General features: G+C 35.6%; 1 protein-coding gene across 15 annotated transcripts in view; it reads right to left on the reverse strand.

Moving 5' to 3' along the window:
• Positions 1-3,592: 3,592 nt before the first annotated feature.
• The window catches only part of HIVEP2 (HIVEP zinc finger 2), a 392,429-nt gene continuing 370,163 nt past the window's right edge, over positions 3,593-25,858 (reverse strand). For all 15 annotated transcript variants that reach the window (XM_074187727.1, XM_074187726.1, XM_074187722.1 and 12 more), the window contains 4 exons: positions 24,330-24,505; positions 22,421-22,522; positions 20,857-21,752; positions 3,593-9,910 (listed from right to left, as the gene is read on the reverse strand). In XM_074187727.1, the coding sequence (XP_074043828.1) occupies positions 9,092-9,910; positions 20,857-21,752; positions 22,421-22,522; positions 24,330-24,505 (1,993 nt within the window). In that variant the 3' untranslated portion in view covers positions 3,593-9,091. The remainder of the gene's footprint in view (positions 9,911-20,856; positions 21,753-22,420; positions 22,523-24,329; positions 24,506-25,858) is intronic.

The raw sequence follows: 25,858 nt of genomic DNA on the forward strand, positions 1-25,858 counted from the left end.
GGCAATTAGAAGTCAAGTGATGTGTCTCATGTCATACAACTAGTAAGTATCTAAAGATAGGTATGAGTTTCTTAACTCCAGACATAGTTTTCTATCCACTGCCACTATTCAAAATCAATTTACTAAATGCTACCCTTAAATTTATTCTTTTTTATTTATTTTCTACCATTAAAATCAGACAGAGAAGTCTCATTTTGAATTGCATATTCTTATTGGATTGACAGGCAGCATCCTTGGTTGGAAGAAGGAAAAAACCAACAAAAACTTCAGAGATGTTGACCAAGCAATGCTTTCAGAATTTGTCCACTAAAGGCATTGCTACTGTAACCTATAAAAATATTCCATAATATTAGCTATATGAATCTTGTTAGTGACTACATCTTTTCTAACTTGAATGTTTGACTAGCAAGATATGAACATTTAAAGACAAAGAAGGTGTGTCTTTCTCTGGCGCCTCAACTAAGATGCATCAGTGACCCTAAATTCTCATGTATTATATCAACAGAGAGCAGCTTCAGGTCATACAAAGCTGGAAACATTTTAAGGATGGTAATGTACAATCTCCATTCCTATAATTCAATGGCCAGCTTGGCCATAGGCAGAGAAGCTCATTATCAGATTGCCAAGTTATGAATTCTTTGACTACAGAAAATTGAGGGGAATATGTACTAAGGTATAGCAGATGTTTGGAAAGACTAAATAGCAAGTTAAATAAAAATCCTTCAGGCGTTGGGATATTGAAGCATTATATTTTTCTATCAATAACCTACCTTGCATACTCACTGGGCAATGGGAAGCTGTCCTGTGTTACTCTATCCATGGGAGGCATTATACATCAATGATTTTATGCTGAACAAAACAAGACAACTCATGATTAGAGTGTTTTAAATGCCAATAGGATCCCCTCTTCTTCTGGCTGAAACAAAAATAGGAGAAAAGGCACCTCAATTAATCCTTGAGTTTGACATGTCATGGTCTATCTGCCTTTCCTGACTGTAAGTTACATTTAGTAAATCAATCATTCAACAAGCATTTATTAAACATCATATATCAGGCATCATGCTAGATAGTGGAGATTCAAAGAAAGGTAAAAAGTCCACTCATGCCCTCAAGAATTCTAATTCTACTGGAGAAGTCAACATATAAAAACCATGCATGCATAACATATAGTAGGTATTCCAGAAGCCTTAGTGCATATTAAAACTAAAGTTTCACTCAGACCCTTAGGATACTTGCATGAAGATAATCTCATATGAGAAGACATTGGGAGGGAGACTGACTAGGAAAGACTTCCTGTATAAAGTGGGATTTTTATCTGGGTGTTATAGATAACTAGGAAAATTAAGAAAAGGTGAGAAGGTAAATAGTCATCTCAAAGGCATTGCTAGGAGATGGAACATTATGTATGAGGAACTCTTTGTGTGTCTGTGTGTGTGTTTGTGTGTGTGTGTGTGTGTGTGTGTGTGTGTGTGTAGAAGAGTAAAGAATAAGACTGGAGAGATAAGGAATCAGATCACAAAAGGTTTCACATGTTAATCAAAGGATGTTATAGTTGATCTGAAAGTAATAAGAACCCCTGGAATTTTTTGAGGTAACAGGAAGGTAACAGAAGCAGACCTATTTTAGGAAAATCATGTTGAGTGAAAGATGAACTGAAGTTAAGTCAGACTTTCAGTGGGGAGGCCAATCAGAAGACTATTATACCACTGCAAAAGTCTAGGCTTGTGGTGATGAGAGGTTCACAAGGGTTTCTCAGTGGAAAGAGGGGGCATATATTAAGAAATGTCATGAAGGAAAAAATAAGATTTAACAACCAATTTAATATGGGGGAGGAGGTGTGAATGAGAAATCTAAAATGGTGCCAAGAGAGTGTTTCCCTGGGTAATGAACTCAAAAGCTCCCTATTGAGGGGGTGAAAAAAGACTTTTAAATAAACCCTTCAGGACTTCCTGGCCTTCCCCTTTCTTTAGTGAACCAGTCTAAATGACTAAGGAACAGGCTTTCCAAGAAATTCACATGAAGTGAAAAAGTAAAGGAAAAGAGGCCCAATTGAAGCCCTTGAGACTGCTCCAAGCCCAAGAAATCTGACCAATAATTGATGTTAAACCTTAAAAGCAGCCAGGACTTCCCAGCCCTGTGCCTGAAAAAAGTGGACAGAATGTCTTCAGTGCTACCCTGCTTGTTCCTATAACCCTTACCCACCCAACAGCTTTGTTTACATTCTTGTTTATAGTTACGGGTTAGCCTCAAAATAGACATGAGGGATGTCACATGTGTAAAAAATGTGGAGTTGGTTTCTGTGGGGATGTTGTTGAATTTTTAGTTAATAGTCAAACTGATTAGATTCCTTCAACTTCCCCTTGACAAGGTCCCAAGACAGTGGAAATAGAAACTATTAGAAGGAAAAAGAAAAGAATAATAAAAAATGAAAGTTCTGTTTAAGTTGGAAGGTCTTTGTTTTGGTCTTTTTTCCCCCCTTGAGTTAAGGCGTGTGGGAGTAGGAAGATTACTTTCAGTTGTTACCTTATTCATACAACCCAAGCCCAATATCAAGGAAAGGAACTGAGCACATACAATATATCCAATTTTGGAATCCCCAGTAGTTATCAGTGGTGAGGGTTTGATTGTGTCATTTCCAAATGCTATATAGTTGGTTTTAGAATATTCAGCAATGTGACATATTAAATGATGTATATTAAATTCTTTGTTAATAACATTAAGGCTGGCACCTGGACTTAAGATTCCAATAATGATATTTCATTATTATACTACATATAACTTTACATAGATCATAAATTATATTTGTAGAATGCTTTCCTATATTATCAAGTAGCTAATTTTTCCTCACAACAATCCAGTGAAATAGAAATTATTATTTTTGCTCATTTATAGATGAGAAAAATGTGATTGGGTTCAGTAACTTGCCTAGATCACAGAACTTCTAAGTAATGAAGGTGGAATTTGAAAGCAGATCTTTCTGAAACATCATCAGGTACTCTATCCACTACACCAGAACTCTCTAAGCTTTTTTTTTTTTAGGTTTTTTGCAAGGCAAATGGGGTTAAGTGGCTTGCCCAAGGCCACACAGCTAGGTAATTATTAAGTGTCTGAGACCGGATTTGAACCCAGGTACTCCTGACTCCGAGGCCGGTGCTTTATCCACTACACCACCTAGCCGCCCCTCCAAGTTTTTTTTGATCATAAACTTTATAGTAAAATTTTTAAGCATATCATATATGTATTTATATATACACATGTTTATTTGCTTATTGATTTACAAATATATGCATGTACTAGTGAACTGATGAGAATATGCAGTATGAAACTTGCACAAAAATAGAAATTACAATGGATGAGATAAGAGTGAACTAATATTTGATCTTAGAGTTAATAAGGGTGGGGGCAGATTTTTCCCAGTAGCATCTGCATAACTGTTGAAGAATGTGGTTAGTTTAGGTGTTAACTTCCCGGAAGGTTTGGAATTTAAATAGCAGTGTGAAGTAAGGAGGGGGAAGTATTGGGGGATAAGGACAAAATATGTTGGAGACAAGTCACAAAACTGGCTGTTACTGCTAGGGTAGGATTTTACCTCTCTTCTCTCTCTCTCTCTCTCTCTCTCTCTCTCTCTCTCTCTCTCTCTCTCTCTCTCTCTCGGTGAATATAGCCCCTTGAGGGTCAAGTCATGCCCCTCTGAGATCAAACCATGCTCTTTCCACTTTGAATACAATTGCTACCTTCCAACACTGAAGACACTAGGAGTGTGTCTATGTGACAACAAACAGATGTGTTGGAAAAAATTAGCTAAAGGATAGGGTATTGTTGTGTTTTCCTCTTTCTGGTTACAGGGAAGAACCTAATTAAGGGTCATACATCTATTGAACTTAGAATATTGGTACTATGAAAAAAAATCACTAAGTTTCCAACTTTTGAAGGTAGTTCAGATCCTACCTCAGAGTTGGAATTAGTTTCTGTGGGGAGTCTGTGGGGAGTTTCTGGGCAAGCCACCTAACCTCCTAGTGCCTCAGTTTTCTCAAACGTGAAATGGGGTTGTAATACATCACAAAGTACATGTGAGATGAAGAAATATTTTTAGTGGGAAAGAACAATTAAGACATGTGATTACAGGGTATTATCAAAGGATTAAATGGTTTAAATAATATTCATGTTATTTTGTTGTTGTTGCAAGGCATACCTAAAAGCTTCAAGAATGCCCAAGGAACCAAGAGTATGAGTTGTGTTTGTAGCCTAAACCTCCAAAACACCAAGATAAGCAGAGGAGAGCAAACTATGTGCTGACTTCAGGGTTTAGATAATTTAGCTCCTCAAATCTTTTTTTTTCTCAATCATAGGTTTCTGGTTTTATTTTCTCCCTGAATGAGTCACAAAATTGCATCAACTCTTTACTTGCCATAGTGACTATGACTTCAATAGCATGAGATCTAATTCTAAAATGTTAATGCTTGAAGAAACCCTGGATATCAGGGATAATAGAAGATGAAACCCAGAGAGAATAAGAGACTTGTTCAAGGTCATGGCTAATTTGTATGTAAAAGGAGTGCTCTTTGAAAGCCCAAAACCTAATAACAGAAATGTGACTCCATCAAAGTATTAAACTAACTGTAACACCAAGGAATCTCTAGATGAGGGGAAAATTAGTCCCTCAAATGAATCAAAAAGGAAATAATATAATAAAATAATGCTAGATATTGCATCCAAATTTTCTTTCAAATTGGTCATTTTGATTCACTGAGTATTTAGGAGAGAGATTGGAAGAAAAGTCTAGCTCCTGATAAAATGGAGAATGGGAAGTTATAGTAAGCCCCTTAAAGTTGAGAGGGTAGAAATTCAGGAAGAGGCAATTGAAACAAAGAAAAGGAAAATTATTATGGTGTGACTGCTTGGAAGTTGTTTACTTTTGTTTTAAATGTTTAACTTATCTTTTTTAGTGGGCGCTTATTGGAAATATAATTTGAAGGAAGCTACACTATAGGGAAAGAGATGTCCTTAAAAGAGAGAGAGAAAGAGCAGAGAGAAGAAAAGACAAAGGAAGAGAATAGAGAATCAGAATCAGAGAAACTGAATCAGAGAATCAGAGGAGAGAGAGAGAGAAAATAAGGTAAAAGTGTTTTGCCAGAAGTGTTGTCTCTGGCTGATGACTGAGTTATCAAAAAAAAAAAGATTAAATTGTAGATCTTGAGATACTACTTCCTAGGGTGGAGAAAGTACATTTACACTTACATAAACTCATCTGAGTCTAATAGTAGAAGGGTGAGGGGAAAACTGCAGTAGCTGAACCACTCTAATCCTCCATCATCTCCCTAACACAGTGACTGAGTCAAGACTAAAACTCCCCCAACTCCTGACTATCCAGTTCAGTATTTTCACTCTATCATATAGTCTCTCTCTCTTAACTCTTGAATTTAATTCTTGGGCTGAACTACATCATCTCTGCTTGTCACCTGGGTGACAGCAAGACAAGAACTCTAAGGAATTTTCCCAATCAGTCAAGCAACCAACAAATATTTATTGAGCAATTATTATAATGGGAAAACTTGTCTTAGCTGCTGAATTTCCTATGACTTTACTAAAAATATGGAAAAAAGATTCATAGAGTTCTTCCTATTCTAAAGAAAATCAAAGAGAACCTTCTGCTGCACTGTTGCCAAATTAAACTTGACATCTGCACTCCTATGCTACTTTGAATTGCCACTGAAAAAGAAAAACAAAATCATGACAGAGTGGAGATAATAATGGTCATTGGCTCTTTCTAAATTAAAATAGTGGATGTACTACATCCCTGTCACTTATGATATCTTTACTAGCCAGCTGCTGTAAAAATGGCTTTTGGATGACCCAGATCAATTGACAATAACAGCAGGGTGGGGAAAATGGCATACAAAATAGAAGGACCATGATATCAATACATTTTGGAGGAATAGTAAAAACAGTGCTATAATATTAAGCAAAGTTTAATTCTAAAAATAAATATGTACCTTAAGCCCTCAGACAGGTTTATCTTGAGAGGTAGCATGGTGAAACTGAAAGGGCACTGGATCTAGAGTCAGGAAAACCTAGGTTTCAAATTCCTTGCTGCTCCCCCACTACCCCAAACACTAACCAGCAGTGTGACTTGAGCATTCATTTAACCTCTGCTGGCTTCAGTCTCTTTATATATAAAATGATGGGGCTACACTCAATGGTCACTAAGGTTTCTTCTAACTCTAAATCTATACTACTGTGATTATAGCCTTTCTATCACTTAGTTAATAAGCCTTAAGAATGATACTTCAGGCTCAGAGAGATTGTGATAACCATGATTCACACTATTATTATATGTCAAAAAAAGAAATTGAACCTCAGTCTTCTGAATTTCAGATTCAGCCCTCTAGCCAATATGCCTAGTCAATTCTCAACTGAAGAATGAAATTCCTTATTTTTCAGTAATTGTGGTCCATATTCACAAAATAATATTCCTCACTGTCACTCCCTTAGAAATCATACCATAAAGCTCTTAAAAATTCAATTTAAAAAATTGGTCTGAAATATTGGATTATTAGACAGTCAAGGATATTGTATCTAGAGTATTAAAAACAAGTAAGAATCTGAAACAATGAAGGCAGCTAGATTTTGCATCTAGAACTGGAATTGGAAGTACCACAAAACTTATCAAAAGGAATGTGGCACATAAAATTGGGAAACTTGATTAATGAGCTATGTAGATAGACAACATTAAAATCTTCTAAGATTCAGGCCTGTGACAGCTATATCAAGGGATCTGACATAATTTGTTCAGCTTCAGAGAACATTCTAAGAACATCTCTAAGAGAGACTGAGGGTACACTCATCACTTTTTAGACCTCAAAATGAAGTATGCCCTCATTTTAAAAAGAAAAACTACGAGTTCTTGACGATTAGAATTTTATCAGAGTTCATTCATAACAAATAACATAATTTGGATGTAATTTTTCCACTTGGAAAAATTTTTTTTGCCTCCGGAGATTTGGACATGTGGCAGTTGGGTGATGGTGGGACTGTAAAAAGGAAAAAAAAAAAGAAGAAAGGTTCCTTTTGTCTTTAACTCTTACTCCTCTGGAATTTACTATAGGTATCTCAGAAGTAAATAAAAACATCTGTTTCTTCAGCCCTGAATGAATTAATTTCCGGCATTTCCATTATCATAATAAACTATAATACTGGCCAGCATAAACCCAAATAATATTAAGTAAAGACTCAAAATTTTCATTTCTAAAGGATCAGTAATATTCACATGTCATCTGGCAAACAGTCAAATGGTGAACTCCTCTCTCCTGATGAATTCGAGCATGCCCACCACTTCCTAGTGTGGGATGACAGAGCCTAGCAAAGTTTGATATACTGTAGTACTAAAGAATCATTAAGAAACCAAATTTGGAAATTACAAAACAAAACAACACATGAAAACTAGACACCTCATGCATGTAATTGTATATTTATTTCTTTTTAAAGAACACTCCTTAATGTAATTCAATATACAAACTTGGTTTCACAGAATTATAATCCACTAAAATAGAACAAAGATAACCCAGATTGTGTTTTTCTAGCATTGTGCTCCCTCTTGCTTCTTCCACTTCTCCAAACCTATAAGCCAAAGTTCTCTCTACCTTCACACTTTCTTAACTGAAAACCATTCTGAATCATTCCCTCTCCTTAAGTCAACTCATTCTTCAGGCCCTACATTCTCTTTCCATTAACCCTTTTCCCCTACCAGAAAGCCAGGACACTCTTCCCCTAACCCAGAGGGTAAAGTGGCCTCCCCAAAAGCAAACCCAATTCTTTACTCTGTGGACAGACTTCCATGAATGAGGAGGGGGCTGGTGAGCAGGCTTCCATGAGCCTTTCCAGCCTCCAAACCCATCCCTCAGAGTTCATGGATGATGTGTCTATAAGGTGCCTGAGTTCCACTCGCCAGCTTGAGCAGCAAGAACCAAGGTAACTTCTGAGCTCAGGTGTTCTCCATTGGCAATGCACAGCACTGCTAAGCCAAGCCACCGGCCGGCCGATAACCAAGTTCTACACAGTCGGATGTGCTTTGTCCCTTTAATTTTTAAAGACACTCCCACATATAGGTATCTGGCAACCTAGTGTCCAGCTGAGTTCCATAAAATTGTACCAGTGATGCACTTGTACATATTTACATGGGGCGGAATGTTTTCCCATATTTTAGATGAGTATATAGATCAACATGTTCACATAAGACCAAATACTTTTTAATATATTTATAACTGATTTATAAAGCTTTGAAAAAACTCACAATAGCACATTGTTTTACTTTAATGCTTTACGGTACTATCAGTTTAAAATCACAATCAGCACTTAAGTTATCGTCAATCCAGCAAACAAGAGACAAAAAAATAAAATACAAGAGTTAAGAACTGACAGGTACATCCTTTATCTTTTTTTGTTAAACTAATGCATGAGTGCAGAATAAGATAAGATACTCTAATTTAAATATCTTGTTTACAATATACAGTTTGTTCTAATTACGCAACAGTAAATCCCATGCTTCACATAGAAAAGCAATCCACAACATTAAGAAAAAATGTACAATTTATGAAACAAAGTAAATAAATATTAGTATTACAGAATTGGAGCTGTACATAAAAGCTGTTCAGTTTTAATCATATAAAAATATGTTTTAGTGCAACCTCACATATATATTGATGCTGTTTTTGCTTTACATCATTTAGATCCAAGTGTCCAAAAAAGGAAAGAAATTACATTTATTACAAAGCAGATACACAAATTCTAAAATATGTACAAATTACTGCTAAAAAATGCTTATAAGAATATAAGCAAAGTAAAGAAAAGGCACAAACATCTGTACAATTTAAAAGTACCAGACCCAAAAGGAGAATTTCAAATTTTGTTTTGGTCAGGCTCATGATGACTCGTTTTAACTAATTTTTTTTCTGATATAACAAAAGTATATATAATAGCAAACTACTGTAACTTAGGACAGGCATGCTATAAACTTGATTACTTCTATCTCTAGAAAAACAAAAAATAAAAGTAACAGGTAAATGTAGGGGTGAAAGTCTCCATGCATCTCCAATCAATGTAGCTGACTCTTTTCTGATGCAGAATCTTTGCCTTCCTGTGTGCTTGAAGGTAATTCTTTTCGGCTATGAAAACCTAACTGTTGGACATCCACACAACTCTTACTGTAAAATGTGGAATGAGCTAATTCAGTCTGTGATGTACCAAAATTGTCCTTTTCACCATCGTGCAAGTCAGGGTGGGTGGCTGAGGTACAGGGCTGGCCTGGCTCAGGTCCACTAAAGTGTCTCATGCTCAAATGTGCATTTTCTGAGGGTTTCTGATGAGGCTCCAGCACCCTCGATGGCTGATCTGCTCCAAGCAGATTGGCCTCTTCTGTGGCAATGCTGAGAGAGGCGATGGCTTTTGTACAAGTCTGTATGGGCTCCTCCGGTTCCCTCTCTGTGGCATTTGGACTGTCTTCTGAAGTGCTCTGTTTCAGCAGGAGTAGGGGGGAAGAGGATGCACTGGGTGAACCAGATGAGTGCAAGGCGTGAGAACGTTTCTCATGAGGCTGGGAGATGTAGGGTTCTCTAGTAATGGTTTCAGTTGCAGCTCTTTGCTTTTCCTCAGAGCCCTCCACTGGCAGAGGCATTGTGGGTGGAACATGTAAACCTGAAATGGCCGCAGGTATGGAGTGGACCATTTGGATCCCACCAATGGGCCTCATGGGGATAGGAGCTCGCACTTGTTGCTGAGAGTGGAGTGGAAGATGACTAAAGACATAGTCATTGGGACCTTCAGGGAAAAGGCTAGAACCTTGCTGTTCATGAGCACCTTCTCTGTCTCCGTAGAGACTGAAGTAAGGAACCTGAGGTAATCCTCTTCGTAAATTCTGCAAAGAGAAAAACAAACAATATAAATATAAATTTTAGGATCCATCATTCTATTCACAATAATAATACTGGTGTGTTATTCCAAAGCTTAGTTTTTTTCATAGATGCTCCAATTCTACCTATACCTTTTTCATGGTTCTTCATTTTGCAAACCAAAACTCTTATATTTGTCACTTATTCCAACAGTGTCAGCCTCAGAAAAATGGTTTTTAAAAACCAACCATGATATAATATATTCAGTATATAGTTCACTAAATATATATATATATATATATGTATAAAACATACTTTATTTTAAATTATCAGAGAAGGAAAATTTATATTTAATATACAGATAATATATACATAACAATGTTATACTATATATGCATATATTATTATCACAAAGGGCTTACCAACTTTAAAATATTATTAACAGCTTTTTTTCTTCTCTCAAAAAAACCTAGCTAGCATTCAACTACATAAAGCCTTATCCAAATCTTGCAAAAATAAAAAGTTCACCGTCTGTTCATACACTGGGCAGATTTTATTTTATGCTTTTCATTTTCAAAAAGTGTTGATGAATATGACTGGATTGACAGCCCTAGAGATTGGCATCTTTGAGTTTTCCACAGACCAGGTGACAGTGCAAGTGTCAAGACTCAGGAACAAAATTTCTCCTCGAGTTAGTTGCATCAATATGCTACTTCTGACTCCAGGAAATGACCTCTAAGTCTCTTTTCTAAAAGCCTTGAACTCAGGTCTGGATAGTAGATCTTGTGAGAGGCCACTAAAATAGAACAAGGATATTGTTTCTGCGGCAAGAACTGCTATCTTTTGTAGCAGTAATTATCCTAACACATTTCAAAGTCAAATTTGTTAAGTTGAAGTTGGCAACTAGAAATGCGACATTTTTATTTGAACAGTTTAATTCTTCTTTTTTGTAGGATAGTTATTAAATTTAAACATTGCTCTGTAGATCGTAAGACATCATTTTTACACCTTTTGATCTAATTTGAAATATGGTGGACATTATTAATATTATTATTATTGGCAATAATAATAGTAATAATTCATATTTATATAGCTTGCAAGTTTACAAAGCATTTCACTCAACAGCCTTGTAGCTCAAGTATTATTTATTCCTATTTTATAGGTTAGGAAAGTGAGCCTCAGAGAAGGGAAATGGCTTCATAGAATAAAAAATCACAAAGAGAGAAGGGATCTCAGAGGCCATAATAATAAATAATAATATAATAATAGCCAGCACAGTTATTTGACAAAGCTGCAATACAATTACATGTAACAACTAACTCCTAATATTCCTGAGAATAAGGAAATTGAAACAGAAAGAAGTTAAATGACTTGATCAGGAACACATAGCTATTAAGTATCTGAGGCTAAATTTGAGTTTGACTCTCCTTATTCCCAAGTCCATTTTCCCTGGTGTCACCAAGCTGTACAGCACTGATTCCTGGGGGAAGTAGGAGGAGCAGAAAGAGTAAAGACAGAGAGATAGCAAAATATTGTTCATTAATAGGGGAGAATGAGTAGTTCTGTTTGGAGCAAGCAGTGGCTCTCAAAGTTCAGTCTGTGGACTCATGTCAATCCCAATACCATTCCAGGATTTCTGTAAAGTCAAAATTATTTTTGTGAAAAAAATAAGTTGTTATTTGCCTATTATAATACCCTTTTCTATACTAAAATTTGTAGAGTATGATATCTAGAATTCTAGAAGAGCCAGTCAGTGTTCAATTGTGGAAAGCCTTAAAATGGCAAGAGAGACAACAGAGGAAGTATGACAAAAAAGCATTGTTGGTATCAAAACACTTGGGTTCAAGATCTGCTAATGCCACTGCCACCTTGGGATCCTAAGCTCCTATGTGTATTTGGTCGTTCATTCATTTCAGTCACATTTGACTCTTCGTGACCCCATCTGGGATTTTCTTGACAATGTGGAGTGGTTTGCCAATTCCTTCTCCAATTTATTTGACAGAGAAGGAAACTGAGGCAAACAGCATTTAAAAAAACTTGCCCAGGATCACACAGCTAAGAAATGTCTGAGATCAGATTTGAACTCAGGAAGATGAATGTTCCTGATTCCAAGTCTAGGGTTTTGTGCACTGTGGTACCAAACTAACTCCTACTACTTATCTTAGAGCCTCTGTTTTCTCACCTGTAAAGTAAGGGAGTTGAACTAGATGATCTCTAAAGTATGTTCCAGGTCTAAAATTCTATGACATTCATTCAGCAAGCACTGGGGAGACTAGCAAGGTGTTTGAAAAAAAGAAGTACCATATTTTGCATATGGCAAATAAGTCTGGCAGAGACAGTGGAGGTAGGAACATTTGTCAGGAAGCTACCATAATACTCTAATAGATAGCTAGTGCTGGGAAAAGAAAAGGGGGGTGTCTACAGGAAATCTTATTTGACAGAAATCATTGTGATTTGCTAACTGACCAAAATCATCATCATGCTGTCTGTGTGTGTGTGTGTGTGTGTGTATGTGTTTAACAAGGAAAGTTCCGAACAAGATTTTTTTTTAGGGTTTTGCAAGGCAAATGGGGTTAAGTGGCTTGCCCAAGGCCACACAGCTAGGTAATTATTAAGTGTCTGAAACTGGATTTGAACCCAGGTACTCCTGACTCCAAGGCCGGTGCTTTATCCACTACGCCACCTAGCCGCCCCTGAACAAGATTTTGAAAATGCAACTGAGATTCTTGCCTCAGTAAATTACTAGTCAAAAAACCCCCTAGGTAAGACCTTAATCTTCTTTTGTCTTTGTTTTCTGATCTGTAAAATCAGGAGGTTGGACTGGAATGGCAACCTCAAAAGTCACTTTGAGTTTTCCATCTTTGATCCAATAAATCTAGGAGATTTGTAATGCTTCATCCAGGAACACTGAAGTCAAAATGAGTAAGTTTGAGGAAAAGGGTAGTAAATTGAGTTGAAATTGAAGTAAAATGTTCAGGGGTAAGAACCAATCAGTAAATATTTATGTGGCAGGCCCTCTGTTAAATACTGAGCATACAAATAAAGGCAAAAGATAATCTGCCCACATGCAGCTTAAAATCTATTAGAGATTCTTTATGGGTTGCAGGAGTTATGGGTGGGAAAGAAAACAGGGTTGGAGAAGGAGTTCTAGAGAAGTCTATGTAAAAGTGGATGCAAAGTTACCGGTTAGAATGTGATTGATAAGGGAGAGAAGATAGAAAGAGAGGAAAGGAGAGAGAAGGAAAAGACCCTTCAAGGACCACTCCTTTTAAGGAGGTAGGAAAAAGAGATGGGTCTAGTAAATGAAATTATGTTTTCTCAGTTTTACCTTTGAAAATATTTACTGAACATGGAATGCTAAGTGGGGATTATGTTATGGATCGAATTTTACTATGAAGATTTCTTATTTTTGGAGACTATTATCCAAAAAGAAAAAATGAAATCAACCTTCTTTATAAGTATTTAAGTAAGACAGATCAAATCACTATTCCAGATGCTCATCAGGAGACACATACATCATCCAAGTACATAGAAAGTAAGATTTTCCAGGACATTTCAGGAACCCACTATTTTCTATAATTCAAAGTATTCTATCTTCTTTGAACCATTAATGTCCTTCCCAGTCTTTATGTAAACACTTTAAAAATGAAGAACATAAAACAATACAGGGAGATAGGTTTAGAATAGTTAATGATTCATTATCTCTGCTACCTTATCCTCCCCTCATCCCCCATTTTCACCACACACAATTCTGTACTCTATTCACTGGAATACAAATCACTGAAAGTGTGGGTGGAATGACATTAGATCACTAAACCTATAATCACAAGGATTTCTTAAACCTAAAAAAGCCCGAGGAGGAAATTTTGATGAAGAAAGGAGAGTTTAAAATTTGTAAGAAAAAAGAATCATGGCAGGGCAATGTTTATTTAGAAGAGGAAAAAGCTCCTGTTCCTTTGGCAACTAGCCTACTTAGTTGGGAGAATCTTAATGGATACAGCAGAAGTGTTTAGAGACAGATGCACAGTGCATTCCCTTTCAGATGTGCTTCTTTAAGGATTGCCAGCGGAATGCCAGCTCTGTGAGGGCAGAGACTGTTTTCATTTTGTCTCCAGCACCTGACACAATGTTTGGCATGCAATTATAGTAGGAGAATAATGAATACTTGCTCATTGAATTGCAATTTTTTCATTTAGTATTGGATTAAAGGGTGGCTTCCTTTACTAGAGATTCACAAACATGTTCACCATGTGTGGTACCAGAAGAGAATAAGTAGAAGGAGTTGAGTTAGCGACCAAATAGCAAAAGCATGGTGAATAGGTTGTAGTTTACTATATCTCATTAAAGAGCTTTTGGTAAATCTTGGATACTGTGGACAGTAATGATTAATGAAATTTTGCTTTAATTTTCTTTTAAAAAAATAAAAATACCTATTCAGTGTGTTTGCATAATAGATAAGATGGTTTTGAATAATCAAACTGAAGTTTCATCTTTTCAGTCATATCATCTGAGAAATCACAGCAACAGAAGCATTAAATTGTATTAGGAGAAATTATTCCCCATGTAACCACTACAAGGGATCTGGATATAACTGGGTACTTCCATTCATCCTATACATCTTTCATGCTTCCTGACTCATGCACTAGTCTTTAGGAGAATAGATTTAAAGTATTCTGAAGAAATAAACATAGGATTCCTTGGCCTAAATCTATAACAAGTGAACTTCATTTGACTGGTAAAAGAAATCCTTAAGTTCTCAGGACCTATACAAAAAAATGATTCCAGTAAGGAAGAAAAGAAAAATAAGTATTTAAAAAGTATACACACATACACAAACACACAATAGAGCAGGTTGAATGGGCTACCTTGGGAAGGAAACTCCTTACCTCTTTGGAATTCTGATATACAGTATTACAATAGAATTTCTTTAGTGGTATGGGTTGTAAAAGATGACTTTTGAAGACACTTCCAAATCTAAAATTGTGTAATTATGTTAACATAGGACTTAGCTAACATTTATAATACCAAGAAAAATGATTACCAGACCGGGAACAAATAACAAAAATAGCTACTAGATAAATGAAACCCCAGACAAATACAGAGAGATGTTGAAAGAATACTAAAATATTTTCAAACACATAGCCCAGGGATATTTTATATAGGTGTACTAAAATACCTTGTGGATATGATTTCTCATCTGCTGCTTGTGAACTTTGAAAAATACTTGAAAAATGAGAGAGATGCTACAGTGCTTGAGATGAACAAAAGTAGTCTTGATATACCATTAAAGTTGATGTTGAAATATTTCTGAATCAGACCACTGAACATATAACTCTAGGAGTCAGCCTAATGTTAAAAATTCCGATGATCCCCTATGAAGGTGACAATTCAAAATTAGCTACATGAATTCCTATATTTCCATGTTACATGGTTAATATAGTTCATAATAACATCTATTATCATGGAATTTTAATATTATGGTTTTTATACACACACACACACACACACACACACACACACACACACACACATATATATATGTAAAAAGAGGTTACTGAAATTCTCAAGTATTATTCCTGCCATTACTGTGTATATGAACAGACACACATAAAGATTGGGAGTTGAAAGAAATGTTAGAGAATATGTTAACCCAGTCTCTTTCATTTTCCTTCATTTTTTAAGGAACCTAAGGTTCAGAGAATAGAGAGACTTGTCCACTAACATTCATGCATTAAACTACAGAGTTAAGATTTGAAGATGGTTGTAATTTTAAGTTAAAAAGTGCTTTAGCTAAAAATAAAATGCTGTAGCAGCACCTTCAGTGGAAGGGTGTTGGGGGGTTGGGAAAGGTATTGAAAAGATGATGAGAGGGAGACTTTGATATAGATAAAATCACTTAATGAAATTTTCTGGATTGTAGTTCAGAATCTACCATGATCTATATATGCTAAAAAAAAGGTAACAATAAGAATACCTATTCATATCATGATTAATGCTTTGGGAGTAGAATCTCTGGTTTCATCAATAAAGAAAATTCATTTTATAGAAATTCCCTTCACTGATGAAGATGTGCAATCCATAGTCTTAAAAAGTTGTCTAGGGCTTTGAGAAGTAAAACATCCCCAATGTCTCAGCCTATACATGTCAGATAGAAAACTTGAACTAGTTTTTCCCAACTTCGAGATTGGTCTTCTATCTAAAAAATTATTGTGCCTTCCTTTACTACTCCATTTCCCTAATCAGTAGAAAGTTTTATTAGAATGAAATGCAAGTGTCTAAGTGTTCACTCTCCATTGTTTCAAAATATTTCTATTCCATCCCACATGACCAAGTTTCTTCTCAGGTCAAAAAATATTATGTTTGTATTATTCCAATGGATGAGCTAACCACTCTATTTTGAACTGACACTATATGTCACATAGAATAATAAATATGCTAGAATGACAGGCTATTTTTAATAATAGTAGAAATACTTTCTGAATTAAGAAGCATGGATTTCAGATTATATTTTTCAAACATGCTTTATGATTTTAAGTCATTATAATCATAAAAATACTATAATATCCTCTGGGACACAGATATCTTCATTATATAAACTGTACTACTGAGTTCAATCTTGACAAGACTCTCAAACTCACTTGACCTGTACAAACATAATTCTCATGGTAAAAGTCATGGGCTAATGAGACCCAAGTAAAATTTTATATAGCTCTTAAGCAAGTTTCTACACTGCTTAGCAAATCTGACTGTTCTATTTTGAGGACTGAAGCATATCACTCCCACTCCTTGCAAATTGTCTATTTACAAAGAAAGCATCTAAAATTCTAAAGGGGGGAAAGAAGAAAAGTTTTGTGGGGAAATAAAATGACTAAAGATTTGTTAGAGACTCCCAATTCTCCTAAAATTAAACCAAACTATAAGGGGCCACTCTAACAAAATCCTGACATTTGTTAGGGATTTTGGTTGTGCCAGTTATTATCAATTAGCTAATTAACAAGCAATTATTTAGTACCTTTGATGTGCCAAGCATTGTTTTAGATGCTAAAGATAAGGGGAAAAATGTGTCACTGCCTACTCTCCAGAAGCTTACATTCTATTGAAAAGATACCATGATAGTAATTGCATTCTGTACTTTGACTAACATATTATAAGTAAATATATTAAATAACATTGAGCATTACTGATATCTTTAATCATTTCTTTGGTATTTGGTTTCTACTCCTTAGGGAGATGGCAGAAGAGACATTTAACTACAAGAGGAAAAACACATCTCCCTCTATTGCACATTCTATTCTGTTACATTTAATAAGTATTCTTTATCTTTGGAATCACAGAGAGGAGAAAATTCTTTTCTTTTTACCTCTGAAGAGGCATATCAAAATAAATAAATGAAAGTCACCTAAGAGACAATCACAGACTGTAATTCATTACCCCCTAGAGAAGTCAAAGGTGTACAGGAAGAGGTGAATGTTCCTGTTTAAGGAAGTGATGCAAAGTCTGAGGATGAGAATATGTTTCTCAAATTTTAACTTTTGCAACTGCTTTCTGTATTATTTTAAACTGCAGTCATGGGTGAGCTAGTATTTTTTAAAATGATTTTGGAGCAAACTCAATGACTAATAAAACTACCCTATTTCCAATGACAGCTTTCTGGGCATGCATCCAAAAATTAGATGAACTCTCTTTATCCACCCCCTCCATTCCTTTGCCCAAGATGGCTGTGGGTTGCTGCTATTTGTGCTAATCACAGTGTACTTGCACAAAAGGCGTACTTTTTAAAAATCACATTTCATTGAAATTGGTTTGACATGTCATAAATACCACAATAAGTATGCATGGGGTAAATGTTATAACAGGAGCTGTCATAATGCTCATGGTGAGCTATGTCTCACACACTTCCACCAACATCATTACACCTCTAGGAATCTCCACTGTACCCAGGAAAGCATCTTAGACACCAGATATTGTATCAAGAACTTCTGAGAATTTATAGCTCTCTATTCACGCTGCTACAGCGTCAAACACTGAAGTTCCCACCTTCCTACTTGGTGTTGCCACAGCCAGTGACTTAGTGGTAATTTATCTCCCTTTCTTGGCTCGGGCTGTCTAATTCACCCATCACAAATGATGGCTTCGTTGTCATGGCTTTCTCTGCATTAACTACATATTATGCAAACTGGGAAGATTATATTCATGTCAGGATATGGCTGGGAGAGAGGCATGAACACACCAGCTACTTGTTTCTCGAGTGAAGAAATGACACTGCTTAGTTCTTGTCAATGAAAGAGGAAGGTTGTACTGATGGTGAAGAAGGAGGCAGAGAGTGGAAGAAACCAATCACTGGAGCAATAATATGTGAGAATTGGTGCCTAGGTAATTATTTCCCCATACTATAATGCCCTTACATGACAATAACTGTTATTTTACATGACAAGAAAGTAAGAGAATAGTGTCCAATAAAGGGTACAGATAGGGACAAAAGGTACATTTCAAATGAGTAAACTAAAAAGGAGCAGTTCCTCTTGTTTACACTAAACATGTAGGTTTTTATTATGATGGTTTTAATTATATTTATTATTATCATATGCATTGGTTATTATTTTATATTATATAATATATACTTATTTCTTTATTACATATTATTTATATATTATATTACGTATATTGTTAATTATTATCATTATAGGAAAAAGCCTTGGTCAAACATCAGAAATAATATTTTCAATGTCAAAAATGAGATAGAAATTGGGAGAGCATTTTTGAATAAGTTTTATGGTGTATATTCTATACAAGTAAATCCTTATTGGTATTGTTATTTTGTTTCTGTGTAGCAATGTCAGTCATTTAATAAATATTTCTAAAAATAAGCCAGTCAGCTTACTATGTTGACATATAGGAAGCTAGGTCACGCAGTGGATAGTGCCAGACGGGAAAATTTTAGTTCAAATCTGGCCTCATATATTCTGTCTGCCTCAGTTTTTTCAATTATAAGAAGGAAATAGTAATTATACCATTACTAAAGTGTTATTGTGAGGATCAAATGTTTTAACATTTGTAAATCTTGATGTAGAACAGGTGCTTAATAAATACTTATTCTCTTCCTCTCTGCCTGCAACATGATTTGCTAGTATATTTACTTAGAATATATTTTGTATTTACTTTTGTAAATATGAATTTTCCTCTCCCCACTTTCAACCCCCCCAATAGAGCCTAAACTTCTCAGGACAGGAATTATTTAATTTCTATGTCTGTATTCTTAACATTTTACATAGTGCCTTCTACCATAGTAGGTCTTTAATAATAGCTTACTGATGAATAAAAATTATTTGTTGTTGTTCTGTCCCACTCTTTGTGACCCTATTTGGGGTTTTCTTGGCAAAGATATAGCTTCTCTTTTTTGTTTGTTTGCTTTTTGCAAAGCAATGGGGTTAAATGACTTGCCCAAGGTCACACAGCTGGGTAATTATTAAGTGTCTCAAGTCATATTTGTATTCAGGTCCTCCTGACTCCAGGGCCGATGCTCTATCAAGTGCACCACCTAGATGCCCCTTTGCAAAGATATTGAAGCTATTTGCCGTTTCCTTCTCCAGCTCATTTTCAGATGAAGAAACTGAGGCAAACAAGATTAAATGACTTGCCCAGGGTCACTCAATAAGTAAGTGTCTAAGGCCAGATTTAAATTCAGGAAGTTGAATCTTCCTGTCTCTGAGCCTAGCACTTTATCTAATTCACCACCAAACTGCTAAATAATTATCATATAAAAACTCTAATAATATTTTTACTAGTTCTACTAGCTTTAGCCCTAATTTTTTTAAATCCCTGGTTTTATTCTGGTTTTTCCTGGTTTTTATCCTTAACTTTCCCCCCAAGTTCCACTAGCTTCTTATAGATTTATATACACTTTTGAGATTATCCTTTCTCCATTTCTTCATTCTGACCAACTTCATTAAGTGACTAGAAGTAATAAGAAGAGAAAGAAAAAGTAGTTGTAGGTCTTCTAGGTGACACACAAATGTTCCTCTCACATAACAGGTACTATTTTCTTCTCCCCTGTCTGATCTCACTGACTTTGAAGATCATTCACCTGTGGTTTAAGTGGTTAGTGAATTTTTACATCATTATATCATGGTGTGAGGTTGAGACACATTCCTCCACCTAGGTAAAATTTACAAAAATGCCATGTTGTTATGAGTTCAAATAAAATTTCTAAACTTTTAAAAAAAATTTGTAATTTAAAAAAATATTTCTTGGCCCATTTTAATTCATTTTGCTAATAGATTAAACTTAGCAGTCTCCAAATATTACTAAATAAAACTACACTGGAGCCATACTACAATACTACAAGCCTTTGTTATAATGATTTGCTAGTGAATTTACATAGAATATAATTTGGGCAGTTAGGTGGAGCAGTGGATAAAACTGGTCATGGAGTCAGGAGGACAGAAGTTCAAATCCAGTCTCAGATGCTTGCCACTTGCTAACTATGTGACTTGGGCAACTCACTTAACCCCAACTGGCACATCCAGGGCCATCTCCAGTCATCCTGATTTATAGTTGGCCACTGGACTCAGATGGCTCTGGAAGAGAAAGTGAGGCTGGTGACTTAGCACAATATCCCCTCATTCAAGTCCAATTCATGGGCTTATGATGGCATCACCTCCATGATGTCATGATCTTTGAGAATGAAGAACAAATATCATCAACAATTTGTATTATATGAGTATGTATTTTCTTTCAAGTGACTTTTTAAATGTTTCTTCAATTGTTTTCAATAGCAAACTTTATCTATCTGCCCTAAGACATTTTATGCTATCATGAACATTACACAGTATAACAGCTTATTAAAGAAGGGATCCAGTTTGCCAGCTCTTTAGATAGATATCTGATAGATAGATAGATATATAGACAGATAGATAGACAGATAGATAGATAGACAGATAGATAGACAGATAGATAGATATTTTATACTTACAGTAGGTCCCAACAAAACTGGCTCGGATTGCAAATACGGCCCCATGGACAATGGCGGATTATGATATAAAGCCCTTCTTGGTGATGGTGCTCTAATGGTGGTCATATATCTTCTTTCTCTTCTGGGAGAGATGTCTCGTCTACCCACTATATCTTTCCCAGGAGACAAGGGTCTCCTTGGTGACAGATGTCGCCTTGGTGAAACATCTCTTGATGATATCTCTCTCCTCAATGCAGCTTCTTTTCTGGGTGAAAGATGTCGCATGGGTGAAAGATCTCTCCTTGGTGACAAATGTCTTCTGGGTGATAAATCCCCTTTGGGTATTAAATACCTATTTGGTGAATTATCTCGACAGGGGGAAGAATCATAACCTGGGGAAGACTGTAGGCTTGAGGGAGAAAAGTCCCTAGGAGAGGAGCTAGGTTCTGAAGAAAGCATATATTCTTCATCCATACAACTAGGTATATCTAGCCTGTCTTTGTCTGGCTCTGAATCAGTACTTTTGCTCTGGAACAATCTCTGATACTGTGTCATTTGTGTATCTTCACATGAATCACTTGGAGTCATAAGCTGCGTGACTTGAATACTAGGTAAAGTAACTAAATAACTGATCAGTGAAGAATGCCCCATTGAAACATCAGGAGGAGCCCTATGGGGTACAGCCCCAACATTTATAGGCAATGAGGAGAATCTTGGTGGTTGGGGACTAGTGCTTCTTGATCTTGTTTTTGGTGTCAAGTCTCCTTGATCATCAAATTCATCATCATCTTCATCCTCATCATCATTATCATCTCCATCCTCGCCATCTGATTCCTCAGCATCTGAAAACTGGTGGTCAGTTGAAATGCCTGACATGCTACTCTTCTCTGTTCCCTTGTGCAAATCTTCAATGTTTTCTGAAATAATTGAAAAAAATATCAGAGAATTAGATACAAATAACAACCAAGGTGAAAACCCAATTCAGAATAACAAGTCTTGCTCATTGGTATAAAGGTTGAATACTTTCTCTGAAGATTTATAGTTCTTGGTGCCTAGACTAATCCTAACTCCATCAACAGTACTTAGTATATACTATACTGTATTATTATCTTTTTATATGCATGTCCTGTATCCATAATTAGAGTAGCAAGGCCCTTTGAAGGCAAGGGCCGACTTCATATCACTGTTTCCACAGAATCCATGGAACAATGTCTTGCATATAAAAAGCACTCAATACTTATTTGTTAATCTCTTGCAGGATGATACTGAGGGTGAGGGAAGTTACTATCTCATTGCTAGAGACACTGATTTAGAAGAGAATTGTGTCTAAAGAATATGGTCAAAATAGGTTTCAATTATTTCTCTTCTCAGTAAAGTCTTTTTAAATCACATTTTAACATTTTCACTAGTGTTCAAAACACAAAATGAATTGCACATTTCTTTCATCTTTAACGTTTACTAAAGTGGAATATTTAAAGTTAATTTAAAAAATAACTTAAACCAATTTTGTCATCTCAATCATAAATGTTCGTGTGAATGATTCATTTGCATTGTGTTAAAGTTGATCACCAAAGCTGTGATTTACCTGCTTCTTCAGTTTCTATATCATCCACTGATGTCATTGACACTCCAAGCTCCAGACATTTTTTCATATGTGCTTTAGATTTCATGTGTTTTGTTAGATTTCCTAGACATAGACAAAAACCAATGAGAAATGGATTGAGCATCAATAATGTTAGGATCTCTGAGAAACTTCAAATTGGGATAAATTTACATTAGCATGCCCTCAAACTTGAGAAGCTAATCTGGTCTCAAGTCTCTGTCCCCAAAAGACTAATGACACAAAATTATTACTATGAAGAAGAAAAGAAGAATGATTGTAAAAACAAAACATTGCTTACCAACTCATATACCCACTCAGATTTTTAGACATTTTAAAAAATTAAGGGCAAATAAACAAAAATTGAATGAGCTACATTGGAAGTAATGGGTTATCTCATAAAAAGGTGTATTCTTTGAGGTCTAGTTTCTTTCAGGTTTTTCTTACTCTAAAGGAATGTAAAAAGGTACAGACAGGCTAAACCAGAAAATTAGATTGCTTTAGTAGGAAACCTCATCTAGATTTACAGTTTTGCTCTATGAGGCATATATATGCCTATACAAAGGAAGAGAGAGAGAGAGAGAGAGAGAGAGAGAGAGAGAGAGAGAGAGAGAGAGAGAGAGAGAGAGAGAGAGAGAAGAGAGAGAGAAGGAAAAAAGAAAAAAGCAAAGGAAAGGAAATCAAAGAAATCAAAGAAGAGGAAAGAAGAGGAGAGGGGAGGGGTGGGGAAAGGGAGACAAAGAGATTACATTTGTGTGTGTATATGTGTGGATATACAAGAGAGATAGAGAGAGGAGAAAGGGGGGAAGGGAGAGGGAGTGATCTGAAAAGGAATTTAGGCATGTGGCTCAGAATCAGAATTTTTTTTTAAATTTAATTTTTTTAAATTAAAAAGAATTCTTCAACATTCTTGTTGAATGGAAAAAGTCATTTTTTTTAGCTAACTTCAGAACTTTAGCCATGACAGTATATTGATATATTCCTCCACCAAACTGAATGTTATCTGACTTTTTGATGAGCAGTGGCAAGATTGTTCCGGTATGCAAATTTTAAAATCAACCCATTGAAAATTATAGGGGTGAGCGGTCATATCCATTAGAGCTAATGCAAAGTGCATTTATAGTGAAGTCAAAACCACTGTCTCAGTCACTGTTGTCTATATGTTCAGAACACTGAGGTTAGAAAAGTTCTCATGATGCTAAAAAAACAGCAGAAATAGATTCAGCTTTGCTTCCTTTGTAAAATGTTTTCTGTAATCTACTTATTGAATGTACTTAAAAATTTTTTTGAGCATACTTATAAGGCAAATCCTCATTTCAGGAGATAACATTAGCTGTGGCTTCAGAGTAGTAAATGGAAGATTTTCTCTCTGTTGATAAATACATGTGAATACAAGCTATCAAATCTCTATGTATAATTAATGCAACTGTGGATGGAGGGACCCACCTGGGAGTCTATGGATTTGTACATTATTTATAAGCTTGAAACTGACCCACTGTAAGGACCATGAGCACATGCTTTTCTGTTTCAATTGCTGCTTTGCTTTTGTGATGCCACCACATGTGTTATCTTCCCATAGTATTTCGATATTTACTGCAATTATAACCCTGACCACATAACATTTCTAACATGAAGTCATATTTGCCCAGGCAGTTTTCATGCCATTTCCTTTGCAGATAGTTGATCTAAAATGATGGCTCTTAATCAAGTTAATCATGGAGTCTCATAGTCTCTCATGCATCCTTCAATCACTTAGTTGAGAGAAAGAGAACACATTTCATAGAGTCATACTTCCATAAATGAAACCACCCCATAATGGATGGAAGAAGAAAATGAGAATCAGAAATTTAAGAAGCCAGTCAGTATTTTTCCTCCAAAAACAACTTACATTTACCTTTTGTCTTGAAGGCAAAGTTGCATAACTTGCATACATAAGGCCGTACATCAGTGTGTGTGCGGATATGCTTTTTGAGCATGCTGGGCTTCTTACAGCGAATCCCACATTCTTCACAAATGTACTTTCCTCGTCCACGTCCCCTAACATAGACATACTCCTCATTTGACTTATATCTGTTGGAAAAACAGGGTACAACATGTATTCAAACCCATTTTGAAGCATATTATAAAATAATTAATGGCAGCATTATAAATTTTCACAAAGTTTTTTTAGAAACATCATTCACATATATCCTTATGAGTCACATGAATAAAGTGAAATTAGAGATTTGAGGAACAAAGTGATGAATTATCCAGAATCTGGTTATGACACTGAAATGGAATGTTACCTTGCTGAAAACTACTTCCTTGATAGGCTTGTTATATCCCAGAATTACATTGGTTTAAATATCAAAATAAAACTCATTCTCACTATGCATGATTTTTAAATTATTTCACTGAAGTGAAAGGTTGGGAATTTATGCATTATTGTTTTTGGCTGCCAGGATAGCCTTAAAACAGCATACAATAAATAAAATATGCAAATGCATTTGAACTACCATATCATCTTTTAATGCAATGATATCTTCTAAAGTGTGCGTGTAGTATACACTGCACATGCACACACACACATGCGCACACACACACATGCACACACACACACACACACACACACACAAACCAGTAAAATTTCTAAAAAAAGTAGAACCGATAATAGAATTCTTCATCTCCACTCTTCACTCTATTTTTGAAACCCTGGCAACACAGTAACTCTCAGCAAACTGCCAGCTTAAATTGACTGAGCTTGCTCAGCTCACCAACTGTTGTCTGCAGATTGGATCAGCTCTTCCCTGATAGAGTATAAATTCTTAGGAAAGGGTCCCCTAAATTTCAAAAGATTTTCTTTTGAAGAAACTATTATATAATGGAAACTGGTGGAGAAATAGGGTATCTTTTCTCAAATTTTGAGGGGTTACCCCCTATTTTTGGCCCAGAAGGAGATAAACATGTAATGGCAGAGTGCATAGCAGTCATTCCATTTATGATTAGTCACTTTTAATCACTTTCTTTGAATCAACAAGCATTTATTAAAACATTTACAAGGTGCTAAACACTAGAATAGAACCCTGGGCATAATATTTTCTGGCTCATAATTCTAGATATATTATTATGGAGGCACATTTTTGATGTCAGAGAGGAAAATGATATACAAAATCCCCCAACACTTTTTATCTGTGGTTTGTTTCATGAAAGATAATATTATTACAAATTTTGAATACTCAAGATCTTTATTTTTGAACTACAACTGAGACCATGAATCACTCTTGGGTATTTATGTACAGATTTGGGGGAATCTCTGATAATAGGGGGTAAATACTCTATTTTCACTAACTGAAATTTAAAAAATGATTCCATCAGAAGGCTAAAGGATCCATGAAATGTACAAAAAAATTAAGAATTACTACCATGAACCATAGCATTATTACT

This window comes from Macrotis lagotis, chromosome 5 (genome assembly GCF_037893015.1).
Source record: "Macrotis lagotis isolate mMagLag1 chromosome 5, bilby.v1.9.chrom.fasta, whole genome shotgun sequence".
Taxonomy (NCBI): domain Eukaryota; kingdom Metazoa; phylum Chordata; class Mammalia; order Peramelemorphia; family Peramelidae; genus Macrotis; species Macrotis lagotis.